This window comes from Schistocerca serialis, chromosome 3 (assembly GCF_023864345.2).
Source record: "Schistocerca serialis cubense isolate TAMUIC-IGC-003099 chromosome 3, iqSchSeri2.2, whole genome shotgun sequence".
Lineage (NCBI taxonomy): Eukaryota > Metazoa > Arthropoda > Insecta > Orthoptera > Acrididae > Schistocerca > Schistocerca serialis.
This window is the reverse complement of record NC_064640.1, coordinates 244,723,702-244,748,115: the sequence shown is the minus strand read 5'-3', so window position 1 is coordinate 244,748,115 and position 24,414 is coordinate 244,723,702. Positions and strand designations below refer to the sequence as shown.

The window sequence follows — 24,414 nt, the reverse complement described above, 5'->3', positions numbered from 1 at the left end:
AAGTCAACTACCCTGGCCAGCAAGATCTCCGGATCTGTCCCCCATTGAGCATGTTTGGGACTGGATGAAGCGTCGTCTCACGCGGTCTGCACGTCCAGCACGAATGCTGGTCCAACTGAGGCGCCAGGTGGAAATGGCATGGCAAGCCGTTCCACAGGACTACATCCAGCATCTCTACGATCGTCTCCATGGGAGAATAGCAGCCTGCATTGCTGCGAAAGGTGGATATACACTGTACTAGTGCTGACATTGTGCATGCTCTGTTGCCTGTGTCTATGTGCCTGTGGTTCTGTCAGTGTGATCATGTGATGTATCTGACCCCAGGAATGTGTCAATAAAGTTTCCCCTTCCTGGGACAATGAATTCACGGTGTTCTTATTTCAATTTCCAGGAGTGTATTATCCCTCTCATGCCAATACATGCATTAACTACTACATTTTACAAAGGAGAACTTCAGTAAATTAGAAAGGAATTCAGATTGGAATCACCATGACAAAAGATAAAGAAAAGCTAGTAGGTTAATCCCCAACCCAAGAAAACTGTACAGAACAGCTGTTAGATATATGGAAATGAAATTATACTTTCATCTTCCAACACTAATATGGAATGTCACAGAACTAAAGCATTTTAGAATAAATCTAAGGTCGCCTCTAACAAAGCACTGTTTTAACTCCACCTGCAGTACTGCTAAATGGATTGAGCAATCTGTAAGAGCTGCTACTGATCCTAAAACCAGACAGAGGAGGAGGGTTGGTGCCTAAAGAAGCCATAAAAGAGCAGCCAGGTAATATCTCAAAGCACCACTGAGACTGTTTACCTCAGTTGTAATTGTGCTGATTTCTACATGTTGATCATTCATTTCAGCATGATGGCAATTTTTTTATAGAGATCACAGACCCAGGTGGTACCTAATCCACAGTTATGAAACACAATGTCAGTGAACCAACAGATTCACACCATCAAGCAGGATAGAGAAAAATAAGAAAGTTTCATACTTTGCTACTTTTGACAAACTCATTTCCAAAAGATGGAAATACCTTACAAGTAGCCTGGCCAAACACAAAACCAATCTACGAGCATTACAAGAGACTAAATATATGGATGTAGCAGCATTCAAATCAGAAGGATATCAGATTCTAAAAGAAAGTCAGGCAAGAGTATAATCAAGAATTTACACTCTTAGGCATAAACTTGGCTGCCAGCCACTACAGCAAACTCAAGTTTGAGTCATTCACGTTAGGCACCAATAAAACAGGCCACCTCTCAGTGTTCAAAGTCCAGCCAGCTTCAAGATCTGGCAACACAGTATGATGTGGAAGTGTCTGGAGAAAGTGTTGTCTTCTGCTCGACATGGGTAAAAGCCTAGATTAGGATCAGTGGTGCACTTAACATATTTCATGCAGGAATGTCATCAGCTCTTGCCATGAGGCATGATGGGACCAAAAGAAGGTGTGTCAGCTGTTCGTGTTACACAGCCATTGAGAGAGTAGTAAGCATACGACATGTTTTGAAGTGATACACTCAGAATAAAAGGTGAAACATTGCTGTAAATGAGGATTATAAATTGCTCCTCGTTTGAGTCACAGCAGTTTAAAGTGTGCTCATATCTGCAAACAAAAGACAGCATCACAACCTGTGATATATTCAAAAAAGTAGTGAGATATTTCTCTGCTCTGTGTTGCTATGAAATCAATCTGTGCAAGCACATTGTGTAAGTGGATCAATGTTTCTTAATTAAATCAGGGGAGAAGGTAGGTGGATCAATGTTTTCTAATTAAATGATGGGAGGAGGTAGGATCAGTGTTTATTAATGTGCAATCAAATATGAAATTCTATTATTAATCAACATTAATCCATCTACCATCCCCATGATTTAATTTAAAAACACTGATCCACTTACTTTGTGTGTTCAAACAGATTGATTGTGTAGTCATTTCACCACCACATTTCATACATTTTTGTGTCTCTGCAATTAATCCATGAGACATTCACCAATGGATGATGTCACCACGCAGAACTAAATCACTTAAACCAGTCCCCTTCATAGCACTCGCTGCCATAATCACACAATATTTCTCTTGAAACTCACTAATACACCAGATAAGACAATGGTTTCAATTTTAGCACTAGCAATAAATTGCTTGTCAATGAACCATCCTAGTGGCTACAAGAACTGATGCACTGCCAGCCTCTGAGCAGTAGATAAGCACTGCCGTGACTGCCATTAGCACTTGACATGCATCTGTTCATGATCTAGTGGTAAACATCATGCAATGTTGACACAAAGTTGTGAGTTTACATCCACTCCTTCCTTAATTTTTTAAACTGCACTGTGCCTGCCTGCTAAAGCTATCAGTCTTTTGGAAATTCAGACATAGATTGCTTCACTTTCTAACTCACCAGTAACAGCAAAACCTTACAGAAATGTTTCTCTGTAACAACTTGTGGCTGCATCTAGATCAGAACACTACATGCTTGAGAGTTTCCTCACCCTACATCGGCCATCTATCCCTGGCCACCTGGTGCCAGCCAGTGTTTGACCAAGTGACCATTGTGCAGTGTGCTACGACACACCTTGGGAACATGTCACCTCTCACATTGGTATGCATAAAATAATTCTTACTATAATCTGATTTTGTATTGTGTGTGGAGCAAGTACTATTGGACAAGTATACATCTACATCACACTCCGCAAGCCACATAATGGTGTGTGGTGGAGGAGGGGGGGCGGGGGGGGAGGGGGGGGAGGGGCACTCCAACCTTGCACCACTTGCAAATAGAGTGTGGGAAGAATAATTGTTGGTAAGCCTCAGTATTGGCTCTAATTTCTCAAATTTTCTCCTCATGATCATTACGCAAGACCTGTGTAGGAGGAAGTAATATGTTGTCTGACTCCTCCCAGAAACAGCTCTCCCAAAATTTCAATAGTAATCACTCTGTGATGCACAATATGTCTTTTGTAATGTCTTCCAATGGAGTTTGTTGAGCTTTTCTGTAATGCTCTTGTGTCAACTAAATGACCTCGTGATGAAACGCGCTGCTCTTCATTGTACCTTCTCCATCTCCTCTATCAGTCCTATCTGGTAGGGATCCCAGATTGATGAACAATACTCAAGAATGGATTAAAAAGTGCCTTATAAGCCACTTACTTCATGCATGAGTTGCATTTCCTTAAGATTCTTCCTATTAATCTGAATCTGGAATCTGCTTTTCCCACTATTTGTTTCATATGCTCATTCCACTTAAGGTCACTCCCGATAGTTACTCCTAGATATTTTACAGCAGATACTGTTTCCACTAGTTTTTCATCAATAGTGTAGGTATTCATAGTGGATTTCTTTCCTATGTATGCGCAATATGTTACACTTATTTATGTTCAGGGTGAACTGCCAGAGCCTGCACCTTTGATCCATTCTCTGGAGGTCATTCTGCAAATTGTTACTACCTTCTGGCATTGCTACTTCGTTATAGACAACTGCATCATCTGTGGACAGCCTAACAGGGCATCCAACACTTTCTACTAGATCACTTATATACATTGTAAACAGTAACAGTCCTATCACACTTCCTTGGGGTACTCCAGAAATTATCTTTACAACTGCCAATTTTTTTCCATTAAGAGTGACGTGTTGAGTTCTGTCTGCAAGGAAATCTTGAATCCAGTCACAAATCTAATCAGATACTCAATAAGCATGGTTTTTTTTCACTAAAGAGGAGTGCAGGATGGTGTCAAATGACTTCCTGAAGTCTACGGTATTGTGGATCTCATGGGGTACAGAGAGAGTTGAGTTTTGAAGGCTCTCTGTTTGTGGAATCAATGTTGATTTTTATAGAGGAGATTTTCCTTCTCCAAGGCCCTTCTTAAAAATGCAAATGACCTGTGCTTTCTTCCAGTTGCTAGGTACCCTTCATTGCTCAAGTGATACATGATAAATTACTGCTAGAAGGGGAGCAAGTTCTTCCACTTAATCTTTGTAGAATCTTGTAGGTATCTCATCTAGTCCTGATGCACTTCCACTACTAAGCAATTGTAGTTGCTTTTCTATTCTGTGATTGGTTATCCAATATCTGCCATTTTGACATTTGTAAGGTGTTTGAAAGAAGGGACAATGGGATGATCTTCCATGGTGAAACATTTTTGGAAGACTGAGTTCAGTATTTTCACCTTCTCTTTCATCTTCCATTTTGGTGCTAGTACAGTCACTGAGTGAATGAATAGATGATTTTTGCTTGCTTACCAATTTTACATATGACCAAAACCTCTTAGAGTTTTTACTCAGGTAGACTGAGAAAGTTTTACTTTCAGTTTCATTGAACACTTCTCTCATTGCTCTCCTTACACTCATTTTCACTTCATTCAGCCTTTGTTTGTCAGCTAGGTTTTTACTTCTCTTGAATCTGAGGTGAAGTTCTCTTTGTTTATGTAGCAGTTTTCTAACATAGCTATTATACAATGATGGGTCTTTTCCATCCCTTAAGACCTTTCTTGGAACACATTTATCTATGGCATATTGCACAATTACTTTCAATTTTTTTTTCCATTTATTTTCCACGTCTTCATCCTTATCACCAAATTTTTGATGCTGACTGCTCTGATACTCTGAAATTTGTATCCTGTCACTCTTGCTAAGCAAATTACCTTCCTACCTTTCTTAACACTCTTTGTCAGACCAGTTAGTATAGATGCTATCAGAGCCTTACGATCACTGATACCTTCCTCTACATTAACTGACTTTGCACTGACTGTGAGCCAATGCATAGAAAATCAGGATCATGTCGAGCTTGAAAACCTTATTTTTATTTTGATTTTCTCTGTCTTAAGCATACTGCAAGTTGAAAAACTCTTCAACATAAATGCTTTTCGTTTTTATTGACAAAGCACCACAAGTGGTTTTATTTTAATCATTATAAGTAAATGATACTGTTCTTTCAGTATTTATAGACAGAATGACAATTTTGCTTAAGGATGACATATTCTACATACTACAATCAATTTTTTGTGTTCCTTGTTCTGTGTTCCCCTTTCGTGTTAGCAGAAGCTGCAATCAAACTTGCACTTCTCACAATCACTGGTTTAATTTTTTCCATGGCTCTTTGTGGTTCCCTCACACACTTTATGTTATTCATAGCTTATGAAATCTTTCAGTGGATGTTTGCATTTTACAATCAATAGTGTGTTGTTAATTTTTAACTCCTGTTCCTCTGTTTTGGGGACAGTGCTAATGACAGCATTCTTAAGAAAAACATTTTGTATATGTATAATGATCAAAATATGTGTTGCCTAATAATAATGTTTACACCATAACAACTGGAGACAATGCAGAAATGTGAAATGCATCTCAAAAAGGTGCTTTTTAGTTTTCAGTATGCTTAAGACATAAAAAACAATAATAATAGTGACTTATTTATTTATGATGCTCAGTCTGCAGTTGGTGCATCTGGTATTATCTGTAATTATGCTCTAGTCCCTAAGGCCAGTTGCAGGAACTGCAATAAAACTGATTGCCATATACTTTTGGTATTCCAGCCCTCAGTGGCCTTGTTTTTTAGGTATAAGCTAGGAATCACTTCCAAGCCTGCTCGAGGAACATATCAGCTGGTGAAACAAAATCGTCTCGCTTGTAGCATAGCTGGAGCTTGGCAACAACGTGCAATATGCCTCAAAACTTTTCACCATCAATTAACTTCTTGGATGGCACAGAAATATCCTGTAAAATACACATGATATTCTCTTCTCATTTCCACTGAATATGAAATTACGGCAATGGGCATCTTTATGTCTGCACTCCATCTGCAAATTTCCATGCTACTTGAGAATGAAATAGGATTGCAAGTAAACACAGATCATTTCACAGACCAGTGTCAGTAATACCTTACTAATTCATGTTGATTTAGACATGCTCATGCTACAGACAGTTTACATTTTATCAAGATAGAGTTTCATCATAAGGTTATCATGGAAAGTTTCAATTCATTTGTATTAGTGCAGTGTCTATTGTAGCATCACTTTTCCAATTGCTTATTGAAAACAATATTAAAAATGAGAGAGAAATTAACCATCAACAATAATTTCTCTAACATTGTTTAAAACAGCCTAACAATGCTCAGGTCATTACCAATTACACTCATTCAGAGTTAAAGATGTCATCAAGCCAGGCCTGAAGTGTATTTTAAATTGAAAAGGCATTTTATTGATGGTTGTTTGATGAGGAGGAGGAAAGGTAAAGATTTGAAGGTGAAACATCAGCTTGAACATGAGGGATGACTTCCCAAACACACTCCTCTGAAGTCTTGTTTGGGGAACCAGCAGAGTGCATTGTCATGGTGTAGCAACATTTGATGCATTTTTGCTGGCCGTTTCTCTTATACTGCAACCATATGGTGTCTCAGTTGTTACCATGAAATGACAGCTGTGATGGACAAACCCCTGGGGAAGAGAAGAAAGTGCACAACACCCACTTTGTGATACCATATGCAAAATATTATCAGTTCACAGGGTCCTTTGCTTGATGAGATGTCTTTTATTAGGGCTCAGCCTTTAATTTCTTCTTAAGAAGTTAACATAAAGACATCCTAACCTGTCACCAGTAACAATGTAGCGTAGGAATCCTCAATGAGTGACCTGATGATGTTCAAGCAAAAATGTATAACTAGTCATCCCTTTGATTTTTGTTGCTTTGAATTAGATCACTCAGTACTCCTACACATGTATTCTGAAACACGTCTATGGGATGCAAATGTCACACAAACATTAAATCATTGCAGTTCATTACATATGTCAATTATTGAGATTTCCTAAGTATCAAAAATCAGTTATGCCAGAATGATCTGTCTTGGAGCAAGAACATCCTTTTGTGATGTCACATGTCTGATAATACTCATTCCAGACAGGATAAATGTTTTCAGGCTGCCTCCACTACCTGAATGCCCCCGTTAATAACTTTTAAATACTTTTTTAACTTAATAACTTCTAAATACTAGAACTTAAATTCAGAAAATGAAACATGATAAATACACTCATAGCATGCTACTCATGTTGTGTTATTGCACATTGTTCATGTTTATCAAAATTATTTCACACAGAAAATTAAACTACAATAAGAATCAATTTTATGCCTACCACTATGAGAGTTGAAATGTAGCCAAAGTGGATCACACCACTGTCACCTTGTCAGATAGTGGCTGTGGTCAGGCAGCTGGTGGTTGCTGGTCACTACAGGATGAGGAAACTCTCAAGCATAAGCTGTTCTGATCTTGACATGGACACAATCTGTGTTGCAGAAATGTTTCTGGAGGGGTTACTATTACAGGTGGGTTAGAAAGTATAGAAAATTATTTTTGAGATCTATCAGACTGACGCCTTTAGCAGACAGTAAAGACTTGGTTTAAAAATTTTAGGAAGGAGTGGACCGGAACTCATGACTGTGTGTTTACATGGTGCAACATTTACCACTATACCACAAGTAGATACAGCATTGTAAGAGCTTGAGCAGAAGATAACACTTCATCCAGACACTTCTGCATCCTACAGATTAGATTAGATTTACTTTCATTCCATTTGATCCATAGTGAGGAGGTCCTCCAGGATGGAGAACATGTCAGAAAAACAACAATACATGACAAATATTTACAACTAAAACAAATAAGGTAATGTACAATTCCACAGGTCCCAAGTGGAATGATCATCATTTTTTAATGAACACCATATGAAAGAGACGTTTTACAAATACTAATGCACTGAATTAAAAAAAATATTTATTTATTTATAAGGTAATAAATGTGTAATACAACTACTATAATACTTATTTACAATGAACACATTACTGCACTGAAATTGCGCAGAACTTATATTATCAGTTGGTTTTACTGAAAAATTCATCAATGGAGTAGGAGTTGGCCACCAATAAACTCTTTAGGCTTCTCTTAAACTGAATTTCATTGGTTGTTAAGCTTTTTATGGCTGCTGGCAAGTTATTGAAAATGTGTGTTCCTGAATAATGGCACACTTTGTTGTATGAGACTAAGTGACTTTAAATCCTTGTGAAGATTATTCTTATTTCTAGTACTTATTCCATGAATTGAGCTGTCGGTTTGAAAAAGTTATATATTTTTAATGACAAATCTCATTAAGGAATAAATATATTGGGAAGCAGTAGTTAGTATCCCTAGTTCCCTAAACAGGCTTCTGCAGGATGTTCTTGAGTTCACACCACGTATAACTCTTATTGTACGTTTTTGTGTCCAGAAAACTTTAGGTTGACTTGATGAATTACCCCAAAAAATAATCCCATATGACATTATGGAATGAAAGTAAGCATAGTATGCCAGCTTTTTCATTTTTATATCCCCTATGTTTGACACAATTTGCATTGCAAATAGAGATTTGTTAAGATGCTTCAGCAGTTCTGTGGTGGGCTCCTCCCAGTTGAATTTATTATCAAGTTGTAATCCCAAGAATTTAACAATGTCTACTTCTTCTATCTGCTTGTCATCGTATGTTAGGCATATACTCATGGGACACCCCTTACAAATACTGAACTGCATGTAGTGTGTTTTTTCAAAGTTTAGTGACAAAGAATTGGCTAGGAACTAGTGATTTATGTCCACAAATATTTTACTAGCTGATCTTTCTAAGACTACACTTGATTTGCTATTTATTGCAATGTTTGTATCATCAGCAAACAAAATGAACTTGGCATCTGGTAATGTTACTGATGAAAGGTCATTGATATACATAAGAAAAAGTAAGGGCCCCCAAATGGAACTTTGTGGGACCCCACATGTAATTAGTTCCCAGTTGGATGATGCCTGATAACTTAATACATGTCTCTTTCCTAATAACACCCTTTGTTTCCTGCCAGAGATATAAGATTTGAACCATTTTGTAGCATTTCCTGTTACACTATAATATTCCAATTTATTTAAAAGGATATTGTGATTTACACAGTCAAATGCTTCTGACAGATCACAAAATATACCAGTTGCCTGCAATTTTTTTGCTAATGAATTAAGCACATTCTTCACTGTAAGTGTAGATAGCCTTCTCAATATCAGAACACTTTAGAAATCCAAACTGTGTTGGCAGATCATGGTGGTGGCCAGACTTGGATTTCTGTGAGGTGACCAGTTTTATTAAGAACTTAAATGAACAATTTGGCCTTTGTCGCTGCAGGGGCTGGCTGGTGCCCAGGTTTTATGTCTAAGACTGTACCTCACCTTGGCACAGGTATTACAATCAATAAACAAATCCAGTGAGCTATCACTGATTTCAGCTCCAAGAACAGCAAGCTCTCTACATTTATGTTTAGGGGACCAATAAAATAAACACTATGGCCAATGGATATGCATCCACAGATGATACTAATGGAACAGTTCCAGAGAAAGTAGAAGAATTTTGTGAAGCCCTGGAGTGGACATTATCAATGATTCCAACCAAGCCTATTATCATACATATTGGAGACTTCAGTGCTCAACTTGGGAAAGAAAGAAAACTCAGGAAGACCATTGGAAACTATCCAGCCCATAACAGGACTAACCATAATAGCAAATGACTGGTGAAAATTTGTATGAATTTTGATTGAATAATGAAATTGACAGCATTTCAACATTGGTATCGCCCAGTTCTCTGCTAGGAGAGTTCCAGACTGATCATGTAGCAATCTTCAGACACATGGAGGAGGAAATTCAAAACATCAAAGTCTTCAGGGGCACAAACTTAGATTCAGATCATATCCTTTGCTAGATTAAGGTCAAAATTCCACCAAGGTCCCTGTAATTTAAAAATGTTTCCCATAATGTGAAGTTTGACACAGAAAACCAAGAAGAATAAGAATACTTTGTTTCAGAAGAACTATGAAGGAAGAGAACACTTAAAAGTTGCACTGGTTGAGAGTGCAAAGGAAACAGTTCACCTGGTGAATCTGGGAAGACACACAAGGTGGTCTGCAGGAGGAGATAAGACAATTGAAGAGGAACTCATGGACTGATTGGAGTTCTCAGATAACACCAGACAACTTGAAGTACTTCCAAGAAGTAAAGAAAAACACTGCCAGAACCATCAGGATTCTCAAGAGAAAGAATGCTCAATTCAAATACAAGAGAATTTCTGAAAGAACAATACATGAGACTTTTATAGACCAGCTTAAGCAGATATGAAGACATACACAGAAAAAATTGGCTAACCACAATATTTAGAACTAGAAAAATGTGGGGTTGTGTAAATAAGGCTGGAAAAATATGTCAAACTACTTTGTTCTTATTTTTTTTAATGGAAACCCATACAGAATGGAACAGTTATTGTTTTGTATCTGTCATATCCTTTATATTGGAATGTAACATGAAAAATAATAATTAATAGAGAAGAAGAATAATAAGTGAAGAGTTGTTTTATACATTATCAAATATCCAAAGCCACAAATCACCATTAACTGTAGTAAGAAGTCCTATAAAAGGGAAAATTGGTGGTAACACATCATGTATGGCTCAGGTACATTGAGCCAATAGCAACCACCATAGTCTGATGTTGCAAGAAAAGGCATCCAATGATGAAAGCAATGACCATAACAGAATTGTAAGTTTTTGAATATTCCGAGTCCATTTTCAGATTTAGATTGGTAGTACTAAACTGTTTAACATAGAAGTTCAGTTTTTCTTATAGTTCTTTCTTTTTCTGACCGCGTTGCTCACATGAAATTTGCATCTTAAGGTGATAAAAAACTTTACAGGTGCCACTATGTTGTTTTGTAAAGCCAATATTGAAAAACTGATAAAATATTTTACAATACACACCAACGCTAAGAGGTACCTTGTTGCTGTCTTTGGACTTATCTTGATAGAGACAGTACATCTTGCTGATGTTTTGATCTATACACAGATAGTCATGTTGGGATCCTTTTTCCTGGAGTGGTGACTTGACTGTGTAGGAAAACTATTTATTCATACGTGAGTCCGTGCAAATTCCTAGTCCTCCTCACTGCATTTATTTGGGTGTTTGATATGTCTCCCCCACTTATCCTCCTCAAATAAAATATTTAGCTTTTACTGTCATATTATGCATAATTTATCATTGTGAATGCACATCTAGTTTTTGTTGCCTAATGAAACACAGAAACCAACTTCAAGAGTTCCAGATGTTTTCTTTTGTTCAACCACATGGGATAGCCATTCACTGCTTATACCAAAGATTGCTGGACAACCGTTCTTACAAATCCGAACATCTACTTCGTTACAGTAACCTTATAGATGTTGGTTGGCTGCTGCCTACTCCTCTCTGGATCATCAGTATACCTCTGCTTGACAGAATTCGTATTCACAACTTGAAATATATAAGAATTTTGAAGATCATTGCTACTTAGATTTCAGAAATCATGCAACAACTTCTCCCGTGTACCTGCAGGTATATTATCAAAGCATTTTCACACATAAGCTCAATCTGACCCTTGTGATTTTGCCTTTTTCACTACACTCTTATAATTACTGTACCCTTTACCACTGTTTTGCTTCTTCTTCTCAACTTCTTTGCACCAATTCTGTGGATTATGCTTCCTCTTTCAATAATTTCCACTGATTTTTCACACTATAGTCACTGTTTCCCATTTCTAAATCCATCATGTTCACTATTTATATTCTGTAATATTCCAACTGAACACTTCAAACGCTCTAAGTGATGTTTATAAAGTTACTAATATTACATATTATACAAGGATTATATTTTGTATTTATACTCTTATTAATTCCAATACAATCTACCCCAGCCCCCAAGCCAAGCAATCGGTATTGTAATTGTAAACTGTCGAAGATGCATCGGTAAAGTACCAGAACTTCAAGCGCTGACAGAAAGCACCGAAGCTGAAATTATTATAGGTACGGAAAGCTGGCTTAAGCCAGAGCTAAATTCTGCCGAAATTTTTACAAAGGCACAGACGGTATTTAGAAAGGATAGATTGCATGCAACCAGTGGTGGCGTGTTTGTCGCTGTTAGTAGTAGTTTATCCTGTAGTGAAATAGAAGTGGATAGTTCCTGTGAATTATTATGGGTGGAGGTTACACTCAACAACCGATCTAGGTTAATAATTGGCTCCTTTTACCGACCTCCCGACTCAGCACCATTAGTGGCAGAACAACTGAGAGAAAATCTGGAATACATTTCACATAAATTTTCTCAGTATGTTATAGTCTTAGGTGGAGATTTCAATTTACCAGATATAGACTGGGACACTCAGATGTTTAGGACAGGTGGTAGGGACAGAGCATCGAGTGACATTATACTCAGTGCACTATCCGAAAATTACCTCGAGCAATTAAACAGAGAACCAACTCGTGGAGATAACATCTTGGACCTACTGATAACAAACAGACCCAAACTTTTCAACTCTGTAAGTGCAGAACAGGGAATTAGTGATCATAAGGCCGTTGCAGCATCCCTGAGTATGGAAGTAAATAGGAATATAAAAAATAAGGGAGGAAGATTTATCTGTTTAGCAAGAGTAATAGAAGGCAGATTTCAGACTACCTAAGAGATCAAAATGAAAATTTCTGTTCCGACACTGACAATGTTGAGTGTTTATGGAAAAAGTTCAAGGCAATCGTAAAATGCGTTTTAGACAGATACGTACCGAGTAAAACTGTGAGGGATGGGAAAAATCCACCGTGGTTCAACAACAACGTTAGGAAACTACTGCGAAAGCAAAGAGAGCTCCACTCCAAGTTTAAACGCAGCCAAAACCTCTCAGACAAACAGAAGCTAAATGATGTCAAAATTAGCATAAGGAAGGCTATGTGTGAAGCGTTCAGTGAATTCGAAAGTAAAATCCTATGTACCGACTTGACAGAAAATCCTAGGAAGTTCTGGTCTTACGTTAAATCAGTAAGTGGCTCGAAACAGCATATCCAGACACTCCGGGAGGATGATGGCATTGAAACAGAGGATGACTTGCGTAAAGCTGAAATACTAAACACCTTTTTCCAAAGCTGTTTCACAGAGGAAGACTGCACTGCAGTTCCTTCTCTAAATCCTCGCACAAACGAAAAAATGGCTGACATCGAAATAAGTGTCCAAGGAATAGAAAAGCAACTGGAATCACTCAACAAAGGGAAGTCCACTGGACCTGACGGGTTACTCATTTGATTCTACACAGAGTACGCGAAAGAGCTTGCCCCCCTTCTAAGAGCTGTGTACTGTAAGTTTCTAGAGGAACGGAAGGTTCCAAATGATTGGAAAAGAGCACAGGTAGTCCCAGTCTTCAAGAAGGGTTGTTGAGCAGAAGCGCAAAACTATAGACCTATATCTCTGACGTTGATCTGTTGTAGAATTTTAGAATGTTTTTTGCTCACGTATCATGTCGTTTCTGGAAACCCAGAATCTACTCTGTAGGAATCAACATGGATTCCAGAAACAGCGATCGTGTGAGACCCAACTCGCTTTTATTTGTTCATTAGATACAGGCTCCCAGGTAGATGCTATTTTCCTTGACTTCCGGAAGGCGTTCAATACCATTCCGCACTGTCGCCTGATAAACAAAGTAAGAGTCTGCAGAATATCAGACCAGCTGTGTGGCTGGATTGAAGAGTTTTTAGCAAACAGAACACAGCATGTTGTTTTCAATGAAGAGACGTCTACAGACGTTAAAGTAACCTCTGGCGTGCCACAGGGGAGTTTTATGGGACCATTGCTTTTCCCAATATATATAAATGACCTAGTAGATAGTATCGGAAGTTCCATGCGGCTTTTCGCGGATGATGCTGTAGTATACAGAGAAGTTGCAGCATTAGAAAATTGCAGCGAAATGCAGCAAGATCTGCAGCAGATAGGCACTTGGTGCAGGGAGTGGCAACTGACCCTTAACATAGACAAATGTAATGTATTGCAAATACATAGAATGAAGGAAGCTTTATTGTATGATTATATGATAGCGGAACAAACACTGGTAGCAGTTACTTCTGTAAAATATCTGAGAGTATGCGTGCGGAACAATTTGAAGTGGAATGATCATATAAAATTAATTGTTGGTAAGGTGGATACCAGGTTGAGATTCATTGGGTGAGTCCTTAGAAAATGTAGTCCATCAACAAAGAAGGTGGCTTACGAAACACTCGTTCGACCTATACTTGAGTATTGCTCATCAGTGTGGGATCCGTACCAGGTCAGGTTGACGGAGGAGATAGAGAAGATCCAAAGAAGAGTGGCGCGTTTTGTCACAGGGTTATTTGGTAAGCGTGGTAGCGTTACAGAGATGTTTAGCAAACTCAAGTGGCAGACTCTGCAAGAAAGGCGCTCTGCACCGTGGTGTAGCTTGTTGTCCAGGTTTCGAGAGGGTGTGTTTCTGGATGAGGTATCAAATATATTGCTTCCCCCTACGTATACATCCCGAGGAGATCACGAATGTAAAATTAGAGAGATTCGAGCGTGCACGGAGGCTTTCCGGCAGTCGTTCTTCCCGCGAACCATACGCGACTGGAACAGGAAAGGGAGGTAATGACAGTGGCACGTAAAGTGCCCTCCACCACACACCGTTGGGTGGCTTGCAGAGTATAAATGTAAATGTAGATGTAGAACTTTTTCAAATTACAGTTAATTATCTGTTGTCTGTTTATCATGTGTAACATTATTGACTTTCCTGCTTATCAGCTATTCAGCTTCTTTCCACTGGAGGGAAGTCGAAGTTAGCAGAAGATTAGCCCATTTTTGAAATTACGGAAACAATATGTAGTGAAATGGAAGAAATTCTCTGCAGTGTATTACCCCCTAATTTTGATAGTTCCTGTACCCAGCAACAGATGTCAACACTTATGCTTTTACGTTTGAGGGTTAGCCCATTTTTCCACACATGTCTTCATATGATGCCCCAACCTCAATTTTAAGAACAAAGATGGAAAGGTGGTATTTGGTAAAATGTAAACAGTCAGGTCTTGGCAAAGTACTTCAAAGAGCTCCTAAATGGAGAAGCACTATCTGAGGCATTCATCTATAAGCAGAATGAACCAAATCCTAACTCAGAGCCATCTACTGTAGAAGAGGTCGGGAGCATCATAAATACCCTATTGAGTAATAAAGCTCCTTCATTAGACAGGACCATACCAGAACTCTGGAAGTATGCTAACAATAATATGATCATCAAACTGACACACAATACAAATAAAATTTTGAAAGAAGAGCAGCTTACAGAAGTGTGGACAGTGGCACTAATACATCCTACGTACATAAAGGAGACAAGTTGGAGCCTGACAACTGTATAAGAATATCATTAATTACCAGTGACCTATAAACTATTCCCAAAAGCATTGCTGAACAGAGTAGAAAAAGAACTATATCCGCAAATTGCTAAGTACAAAGATGGCTCCAGAAATTGCAGGTCTTGCACAGACCAAATTTTGAATCCAAAACAGGAAACTGCATATCAAAAACAGATGGGCAAGAATTTTGTGCTCACATTCATAGACTTCAAAAAATTCGGTAGACATATAAAACTGTTCCAAATTTTGGAGGAGAAGAGTTGGACAGAACTGAAATGAAATGATCACATGGCATTATTGGCCAGTGCAATGGAACAGGTCAGTGTCTCAGCTTTCATTTCTTACTGGATTACTCAAACTCAATAAATTTGGTACAATATAAGTTTAAAATTGTAATCTCATACTTTGAATAGTTTTAATGATATAAATAAAACAGTTTTGAACCCTTATATACTGAATGTGTGTCCAAACATGAATGTAACATAAATATCATTGATTTTATTGTTTTTCAAAAAACAAACATTTTTCAGATATGGATTTATTTCAGAATTTTGTTATACATTTTTAATTGCATTTGGAGTCATTAACATTAAAATTGTTAATTACATACTTTTGAAACAAGTTCAGAAATTATTGTTGCTAAGCAACACATGTTATGTGAAAGAATTATCCTTGTACTTTTTGGGTCACATGTTGATGGGAAGTAAGATGTGAAAGTTGGTTTTCTATAATGCACATGTTGCATATCATCTGTAACTGTTTGTTTGAAGGATCATCATTAGGAAAATAAGGAATAAATATGTCACCAGTGAATATGAACACTTTTGCCTTTTGTTATTTGTATTAATGCTCAACATTAGAGGAACCCAATTTCATTCTGCATCAGCCTGGCATCTTACACACACACACACACACATCAAAGATGGGGCCCCATGATCTGGAGGCAGCAATGCTAACCACTAAATCATGATCTGCTGAAAATCCAGTGGACTGATTGAACAGACCTTTAGCAACACATCATCCAAGGTCAATTCAGAGAAAAGCTTTCAGAGGCATTTAAGATTGAAACTCGGGTCAGGCAATGAGACCAACTCCCCCATTTGCCTTTATTGTATACTTGATTAGGTGGTCAGAGAAATGAAAGAACTGGGTGAGATATGATTGGGGTGCAAGAAAAAATGGAATCTGGGTAGATTTTTTGGCATTTACAGATGATATTGTTATATTGTCAGAAACATTTGAAACAGCAGTTAATCGTAACACACAACTACAGAGACAAGCAGCTCAAGCAGTCCTGCAGATCTCTATTGAGACAAAACAGTATATGATAAACATGAAAGCAGTTCCTAGATGGATAACAACAGAAGATCGGAAAATTCATAAGATGGAGAGATTTAAATACCTAGAAGAATTGATAGAAATTCGTCTGACAGAGAAAGAAACAATGGTAACGTGAATAAACAAAGTGAATTTAGCATACAAACTGACTACAAGCATCTAAAATAAGAAGAATATTTCAATCAATGTAAAACTGCAATGTTACCAGACAATGATCCATCATGAAGCATTACAGGCAGCAGAAAACCTGAACCTAGTGAGAACAGTAGTACTCACTGGACTATAACATGTGGAATAAAGGTTTCTACTCAAATAACAGGAGACAACCAATATAGAAAGTGAGTGAACCAAGAACTATATACTCAGACAGAGAGAATCTCAGACATCATAAGGAAATGGAGGAGCTTGTGCTTCAGACACATCCTTAGAATGGACCAGGGGAGGCTGACATCAAATAAGATCATTTCTTCAGAACAAGGGATCAAAGTATAGTGGATCCAACAGGTACCAAGGTATTTGGAAGAAATGGCAATACAGGAATCAGAGATTTACAACAGAGATGTTCTCAAATAAAAATTTTGATCTTTTGCAGGTTATCTTCTGCTTGCTACTAGCTCCCTATCTATTGTAAAACAGTGCTATTACTCAATCCACCAGACATTATTCTTAAGAACAGAGAGAAAATTAACAAAAAGATGTGCATGAAGCTAAAAGGATGGAAATATGTATAACATAAGATCTAGTACTGTAAACAAGAATAAGAAACACATTCAGTAATAGCTCCAATAATTCTCACAGACAGCTCTGAAGGTGATCTACAGGGTGTCAAGACTTCATTTCTCTGGAAATACAACAGATTGTGTAAAGAGGGCATTGGATCCAAGTATTCAGAAATTTAAGTAGTATTGTTTATTTGATTATTTAATCTCTCAATCCTTTTATTATTCATTGTGGACATTAGAAAATTGATTGTGACTGTGCTGTTTGTATTTAATGTTGTCTTTTTTTTTAAGTTTCCATACTATTTTATCTCAATTACAAGTACTTTCATTTTTTCTTCTCTTTAGCTTGCGCAAACAGAAACTTTGTGATTAAAAATGTACGAGATTTTGGTTTAGATTTTCTTATAATGAGAATGTATGGACTATGCCTGTAGAACATTGCATCCATTGAAATTCATGTCAAAATTCCTTTCCTGAATAACTGTTATGAACAGTGTGAACTAGATACTGGGGAAAAACTGTCAGTAACATTTGTACTTCTAAGGCCAAAGTCATTTGTTAGGAAAATTCAGTTGTACTTCTGTTGATTATCATTTACATAAGTAACAATTTATCACTGTTTTAGTTGGTCTAGTCACTGTTGCATACAATTTCAGTATTATACACACTACACTTTAATTGTTTTTGAAACTTTGGTTACACTGTCATGTGTTTGGGAATCTATGGACACGCAGGAATCTTCAGAAATTAAACAAACATTAATAATTAATATATGTTACTAAGGACACAGAAACTAGCTAGCACTGTAAAGTCATTGTTATTGTTATAAATAACTATTACGCAATAGTATGTTCCATTTTAGTGAAGGTTAAACTATGTTACTCATGTTCTAACCTGGAAAGTGACTTCTGGGTGACCAACTAGGCCTCCAAGCCAGGAGATAAGGCCATCCAAGAAGGCCACACAAGCCACAAATGCTATGATATTTGCAATGATACCAAGTACAAGATTTGTAGCTGTCATTGCTCCCTGTGTGGCTGCATCTAAAACACCAGTTGCTTCCCTGTGAAATAATCATAAATTTACCCATAAAAATGTTTTTAAATATGAAACATACTACTAATGAACCTAAAAATGCCATTTTCAAAAACGATTCCACACACAGCATCCTTATCTACATATGCAATCCACAAATGACCTTTTGATGTGTGGCAGAAGTTATTCTGATAACAATATAACTTACCCGCTACCCTGTTCCAACACATCTATGTAGGAAGAACAACTGTCAATAAGCCTTAATACGGCCACAAATTTCTCTGCTGTTCCTATCACAGTGACTGTATTAGACGGAAAAATTGCTTTTTTCTTGGAGAAGTGTGTTGTTTGGCTTCCTGGGAGAATTTTTGCCAGTGAACAAAATAAAAGATTGAGAAAATATTTCATGTCATTATATAATAAAATGCTAATTTCTTAACAAATTTCACTCAGACTTTCTGTTTCACTTACACTTGGACTACATTCATTTCTAAACACACTGTGTTTCAAATGTTAAAATGTAGGAATTAGACAGAAGAGGGAACCAGACTGTTGCATAGATTGCTGTGGCCTTTAATTACCACCAGATAAAACAGTAAGAGTTCATCACTCTGATAATATATTGAACTTTGATATGTCAAACAATGGAAACTCCAGGTAGGAATATCAACAATGTAGGAAAAGGCAGATTACTACTTACTGTAAAGAAGACATGTCAAGCTGCAGACAGGCACAATTAAATGACACACACATATAGCTTTTGGCTATATGTGTGTGTCATGTGGAAGGATCCAGATGGCTCAGGTAGTGAAGCAACCACTGAAATCAAGTGTGTTATGTTCAGCTGAATGTTGTGCCACAGGGTGATCTACTTTGCTCTCAGCCACAGTTGGGCAGTGGCCATTCATCCTGGTGGATAGCTGATTGGTAGTCATACCAATATAAAAAGCTGTGTAATTATTGCAGCAGGCTGGTAAATGACATGGCTGCTTTCACAGGTGAGCCAGTCACTGATGGTGTAGGATAAATCTGTGATAGGAATGGAATAGGAAGTGCTGGGTGGGAGGATTGGGCAGGCAGTGCACCTGGTTCTTCCACAGGGATATGATCCTTATGGCAAGGGGTTGGGATTGGGAGTGGTGTAGGTATGGACTTAGGAAATTCCTAGCCTGTTTCAGGTTCACTGATCATATCTTTGTGACTGGACCCGAGGCCAAGACACCCTATGTTTGTTACTTCACAGTCTCAATACCTTCTCTCCCACCCAGTTCATGTGGTCCTCCTCAACCCTGTGTGTCACTTTGCTAGATGTTGACCTCTTCCTCTCTGATGGCTCCATCTGCACCTCTGACCACATTAAACCCACCAACCACCAACAGTACCAGCATTTTGACAGCTGTCATCCCTTTCACACCAGAAAATCCTTCCCATATATCCTGGCTACCTAGGGACAGCATATCTGCAGAAAACCAGACCTCTCGTGTCATTTCCCCTCACACCCCAAATACTCTCACCACACCTAAAAACCAGGCACAAAGAGTGTCCGCTTCATCACCCAGTACCACCCCAGACTGGAACACTGGGACCACATACTTCACTGGGACTTTGATTACCTATCATCATGCTTTGAAATGCGGGACATCCTACCCGAGATACTTCCCATCCCTCCTAAACTGGTGTCCTATCACCCACCCAACATCAACAACATCCTAGTCCATCCCTATGCCACTCCCAACCCCAACTCCTTGCCACAAGGATGGAAGACCCAGGTGCACAATCTGCCCAGTCCTTCCACCCAGCACTTCCAATTCCAGTCCTGTCACAGGTTTATACTACCCCATCAGGCCACCTGTGAAAGCAGCCATGTCATTTACCAGCTCTGCTACAATCACTGCACAGCTTTTTATACTGGTATGACTACCAATCAGCTGTCCACCAGAATGGACAGCCACTGCCAAACTGTGGCCAAGAGCAAAGTAGACCACCCTGTGGCACAACATTCAGCTGAACATAGCACACTTGATTTCAATGGCTGATTCACTACTCGAGCCATCTTGATCATTCCCTCTACCACCAGCTTTTCTGAACTGTGCAGATGAGAGTTACCCTTACAACACATTCCCCACTCTCATAATTATCCCAGGCTCAACCTATGGTAACATAATGTCACCACACCCTCCACCCAACAGTTTCCACCCCTTCTGTCCTATCATCTCACCCTTACCCTTACCCATACCCTTACCCTTCTCCTTCCCCATCTCCATCCCCTCCAGATTGCTGCTTGCATCCCACATGATGTTGCATTCCAGCTGAGATGCTGGAGTTAGCGGTCATGTGCGCGTGAGGTGTGCTTGCTCTATATATGTGTGTGTGTGTGTGTGTGTGTGTGTGTGTGTGTGTGTGTTACTAACAAAGGCTATGTGTCTTTTAATTGTGCCTGTGTGCAACTTTACTTGTCTTCTTTATGGTAAGTACCAATCTGTCTTTTCCTACATTGTTGAACTTTCATATCTACCAAACCAGAGAAATGTAAAGCATGATAGAGGGGTTCAAAACTTATCTTTTTGTCTGTTAAAATTAAGTGCAAGTCCCAAGTTATTCTAACTGCAAATATATTTTCCATAAATAAAATTCATTGAAGAATTCTATATGATCACACATCTCCACACTGATTTATGAAGTTCATCCCCCTGGTGAGTGTGCAGGAGTGTGGAATGCTAAGGATTGTGTCATGTATGTTTCACATCTTAAGGAAAAATATAGTAAGTGCAAAATCACACTCATAAGTCAGTCATTGACTCACCTAAACAATGGGAGTAGGTTTCCATCAGAAAATATCAGAAGAAGAAATAAAATACTCCTATCACAGTTGCATGCCCAAAAACAGATGGTACAGACAATGTGCTCTATGTGCAAATGCAGGCTTCTGTGGCCATCATCATCTTCAATGAAATTTTTCTGGGTACATCATGCTGACTTTTTTTCCTTTGTAACAAGTGGTCATGCCAAGTTCTGATAGTATGTACTATTATCTTACCTTGCTTCTAGTATCAGTCGAAAACAAATATCAATTTTTATTGGATGGCAGAAGTTGGAAGGTGGGACTGATAATGTTACTTGACAGTTACTTTTACTTTAGTTGCTGCTGGCTGGTATTGGTGAATTACTGGGAAGCCAGTATGGTAATGTAGAAGTGCTCCTGCTGTGCCAAGTGGTGAATAAGACAACACAGTGCGTTATCAGCTTTCAACCACTATCTTTACCACAGCTCTGAGAGAGGTAGTCTTGTGAGGATGGTTAACATGTGCGTGGGTTTCTGCTCACAGCCAAGGTAATGGGAGCTGGTATCCACCACAGACACATATTTTACTAATGTGTTCACCAATCTGAAGCACATTTTGTATTCCTCTCTTGAAGGTAAGTGGCTGCGTAGCTGGTAGGTGTGCATCCCAGAACTGTATAGTTTTGTCACATTTATTATGGTGTTTTGACATTTCTGGCTTCCTGTGTTACCTGAGCCACATGTGTCTCTCATGTTGTGTTAGATATGTACTGTAGGTCATTCCATCCCACCAATGTATACTATTCAGCTTGAAAGTTCCTGATAAATTAAGTCTCTGTGGCAAACTGGGACAAACTGAGAACCACTAATTTTGCAGGCAATGCTCTTCATGAAGTATAGCTCTGATTCTGTTGTGTTATCAGCTCATCAGCTTGATTACAACACTGTGAAGGACTTTTGTCATACATTCACTTGTGCCATGGACATGCATGAAGGTGGCAAGGTACTGTTATTCTATCTCCTCCTTCCTTTAGGCTTTATTTGGTTTTTCCTTAATACATAGATCCTTTATTGGCTTTCACCTTTGAGAGTCCTGCATGCCCCTGAATTCATACTGAAAGCGTATATGAAGCTCCTCAAAATTCAGATATCAGATACTGCACTGGTTGCTCATCTATCACATGATCACCCTTCAACATCAATGTGACACTAGTGCAACTACTGCAACTGTATGGGTTATCCCAGTTTCAAGATAGTTATCAAATCTTCATCTTAATGAGGTCTAAAAAAGATTACTGTCAGACAGAATATCATGAAAAATATCTGGAAGGATTTCATTTGTCAAGGCTTGGTGCCACATCAAATCTTATACAGTGTTGACTAAAGTTCCTGTCTTGTCAAGGAACTGTTACGAGCTGAATGTCTGTGGATGAAACATCTGACAAAACCCTCCCACTCCATAGCAACTTGATGAAGAGGAAGGACTGCTGCATCATGGTGAGGGCATGAGAAAAATATTTGGCTATTGTGTGTGCTAAGCTTCTAGACTAGGCACTACCATACAAGTTAAAGCTAAAATTCATTACAGCAGCCCACACACTTTAAGTGCACACCTTCAGAACTTATTCATGCCTGACAGTTACAAATAATCAACAAATGAAACTGCTCAAAAATGCCTAGATTAGTGCTGATATTCCCACTCAGTGCATGTATCATGCAAATTTGTGTGATAACAATTGGATTCATAAAGAAGATTCACCTAATATTCTCAGAAAAAAACAGTGGCTATGTGGTCTAATGGTATGACAAAGTCTGCATTTATTTGATGCTAGGTAGCATTATTGTATAAGATTTCTGGACATGGGTTAAATCCTTATTCAACATCCAAAAAACATCAATGTCTTCCAGTATCATCAAAATTTTCTTTATAGATGATGAATTTACAAACTGAAATAATTTTCCTAAAAGCATGTTTTCACTCAACAAAGAAGTAATGTGTTACACCTAGCCATATGACTAATTTCTTTTTGTGTTGAATAAAAGCAGATATTCAGTGAAAATGACTTCATTCAATAACTTTTCACCATTTCAAAACACATTGCATATTTGATATGTTATGAATATGGAAGTGAAACTAATGATTTTGGAACAGTACATTGATCAGCCAGAACATTACCTAATAGCCAGTTGGCACAGATAACAGTGGCAACACTTCATGGCATGAAAGCCCTGAGGCCTTGGTGGGTCACTGAAGGGAGTTGGTCCCACAGCTGCACACACAAGTCACCTAATACCAATAAATTATGGGAAGGGGGGTGATGAGTTCTGATGTCATCTTCAATCACATCCAAGATGTATTCAACTGAGTTCAGATGTGGTGAGCTGGGGGCAAGTACATCCATTGGAACTCAGCACTGGTGTTTTAACATGGCACATTATCTTGTTGCAAAATTCCACTTCCATCGGGAAACATGATCATCGTGAAGGGGTGTACATGGTCTGCAACCAGTGGAAGAGACATGGTGCCTTGCATGAGCACCACTGCATGAGCATATGTTCCCCTGCAGATAATGGAGCCACCACCAGTTTGACTCCATCCTGCAGTATAGAGGTGCAAGGAGCTGTTCCCCTGGACGATGATGGATTCGCACCCTCCCATTGGCATGATGAAGAAGGTACCAGGATTCATCAGACCACTCAATGCTCCACCACTGTGTCAATGTCCAGTGCCAATGGTCATTTGCCAATTTCAGCCATAGTTGCTGATGATGTGGTGTTAACATTGGCACATGCATTGGTCATCAGCTGTGAAGGCCCCTCATTAGGAGTGTTCGGTGCCCTGCATATTCGGATACACTTGTAGTCTGCCCATCATTAAAGTCTGACGTTAGTTCTATTGTAGTTTGCTGCCTGTCCTGTTTTACCAATCTGCCCAGCCTATGTTGACCAACATCAGTAATGAGTGGTGGCTGCCCAACCCCATGATTTTTGGATGTGGCTTCACCTTGTATTTGCCACTAGCTGAAGACACTTACCACAGCACTCCTCAAACACCTGACATGTCATGCAGTTTCTGACATGCTCATGCTGAGCCTCTGGGCCATCACAGTCTGCCCTCGACCAAACTCAGACAAATCATGCGTCTTCCCCATTCCATACACAGACAGCACACTCAATGATACTATATGCACCGTGTGTGTATCTCACTGGTAGTCATTTCTAGCCAGATGATGCTGCTATCACTTGAATGGGTTTCTACTGATAGTAGGTCAGTGGTCATAATGCTCTGGCTGATGAGTGTATGTA

The 24,414-nt window shown here is 38.7% G+C and overlaps 1 protein-coding gene across 1 annotated transcript in view; it reads right to left on the bottom strand.

Annotated features, from left to right (window-relative positions):
* Window positions 1-24,414, bottom strand: part of LOC126471577 (solute carrier family 28 member 3-like) — a 354,279-nt gene that overhangs the window by 37,151 nt on the left and 292,714 nt on the right. The window contains exon 12 of the mRNA XM_050099807.1: window positions 18,186-18,354. Within this exon, the coding sequence (XP_049955764.1) occupies window positions 18,186-18,354 (169 nt within the window). The remainder of the gene's footprint in view (window positions 1-18,185; window positions 18,355-24,414) is intronic.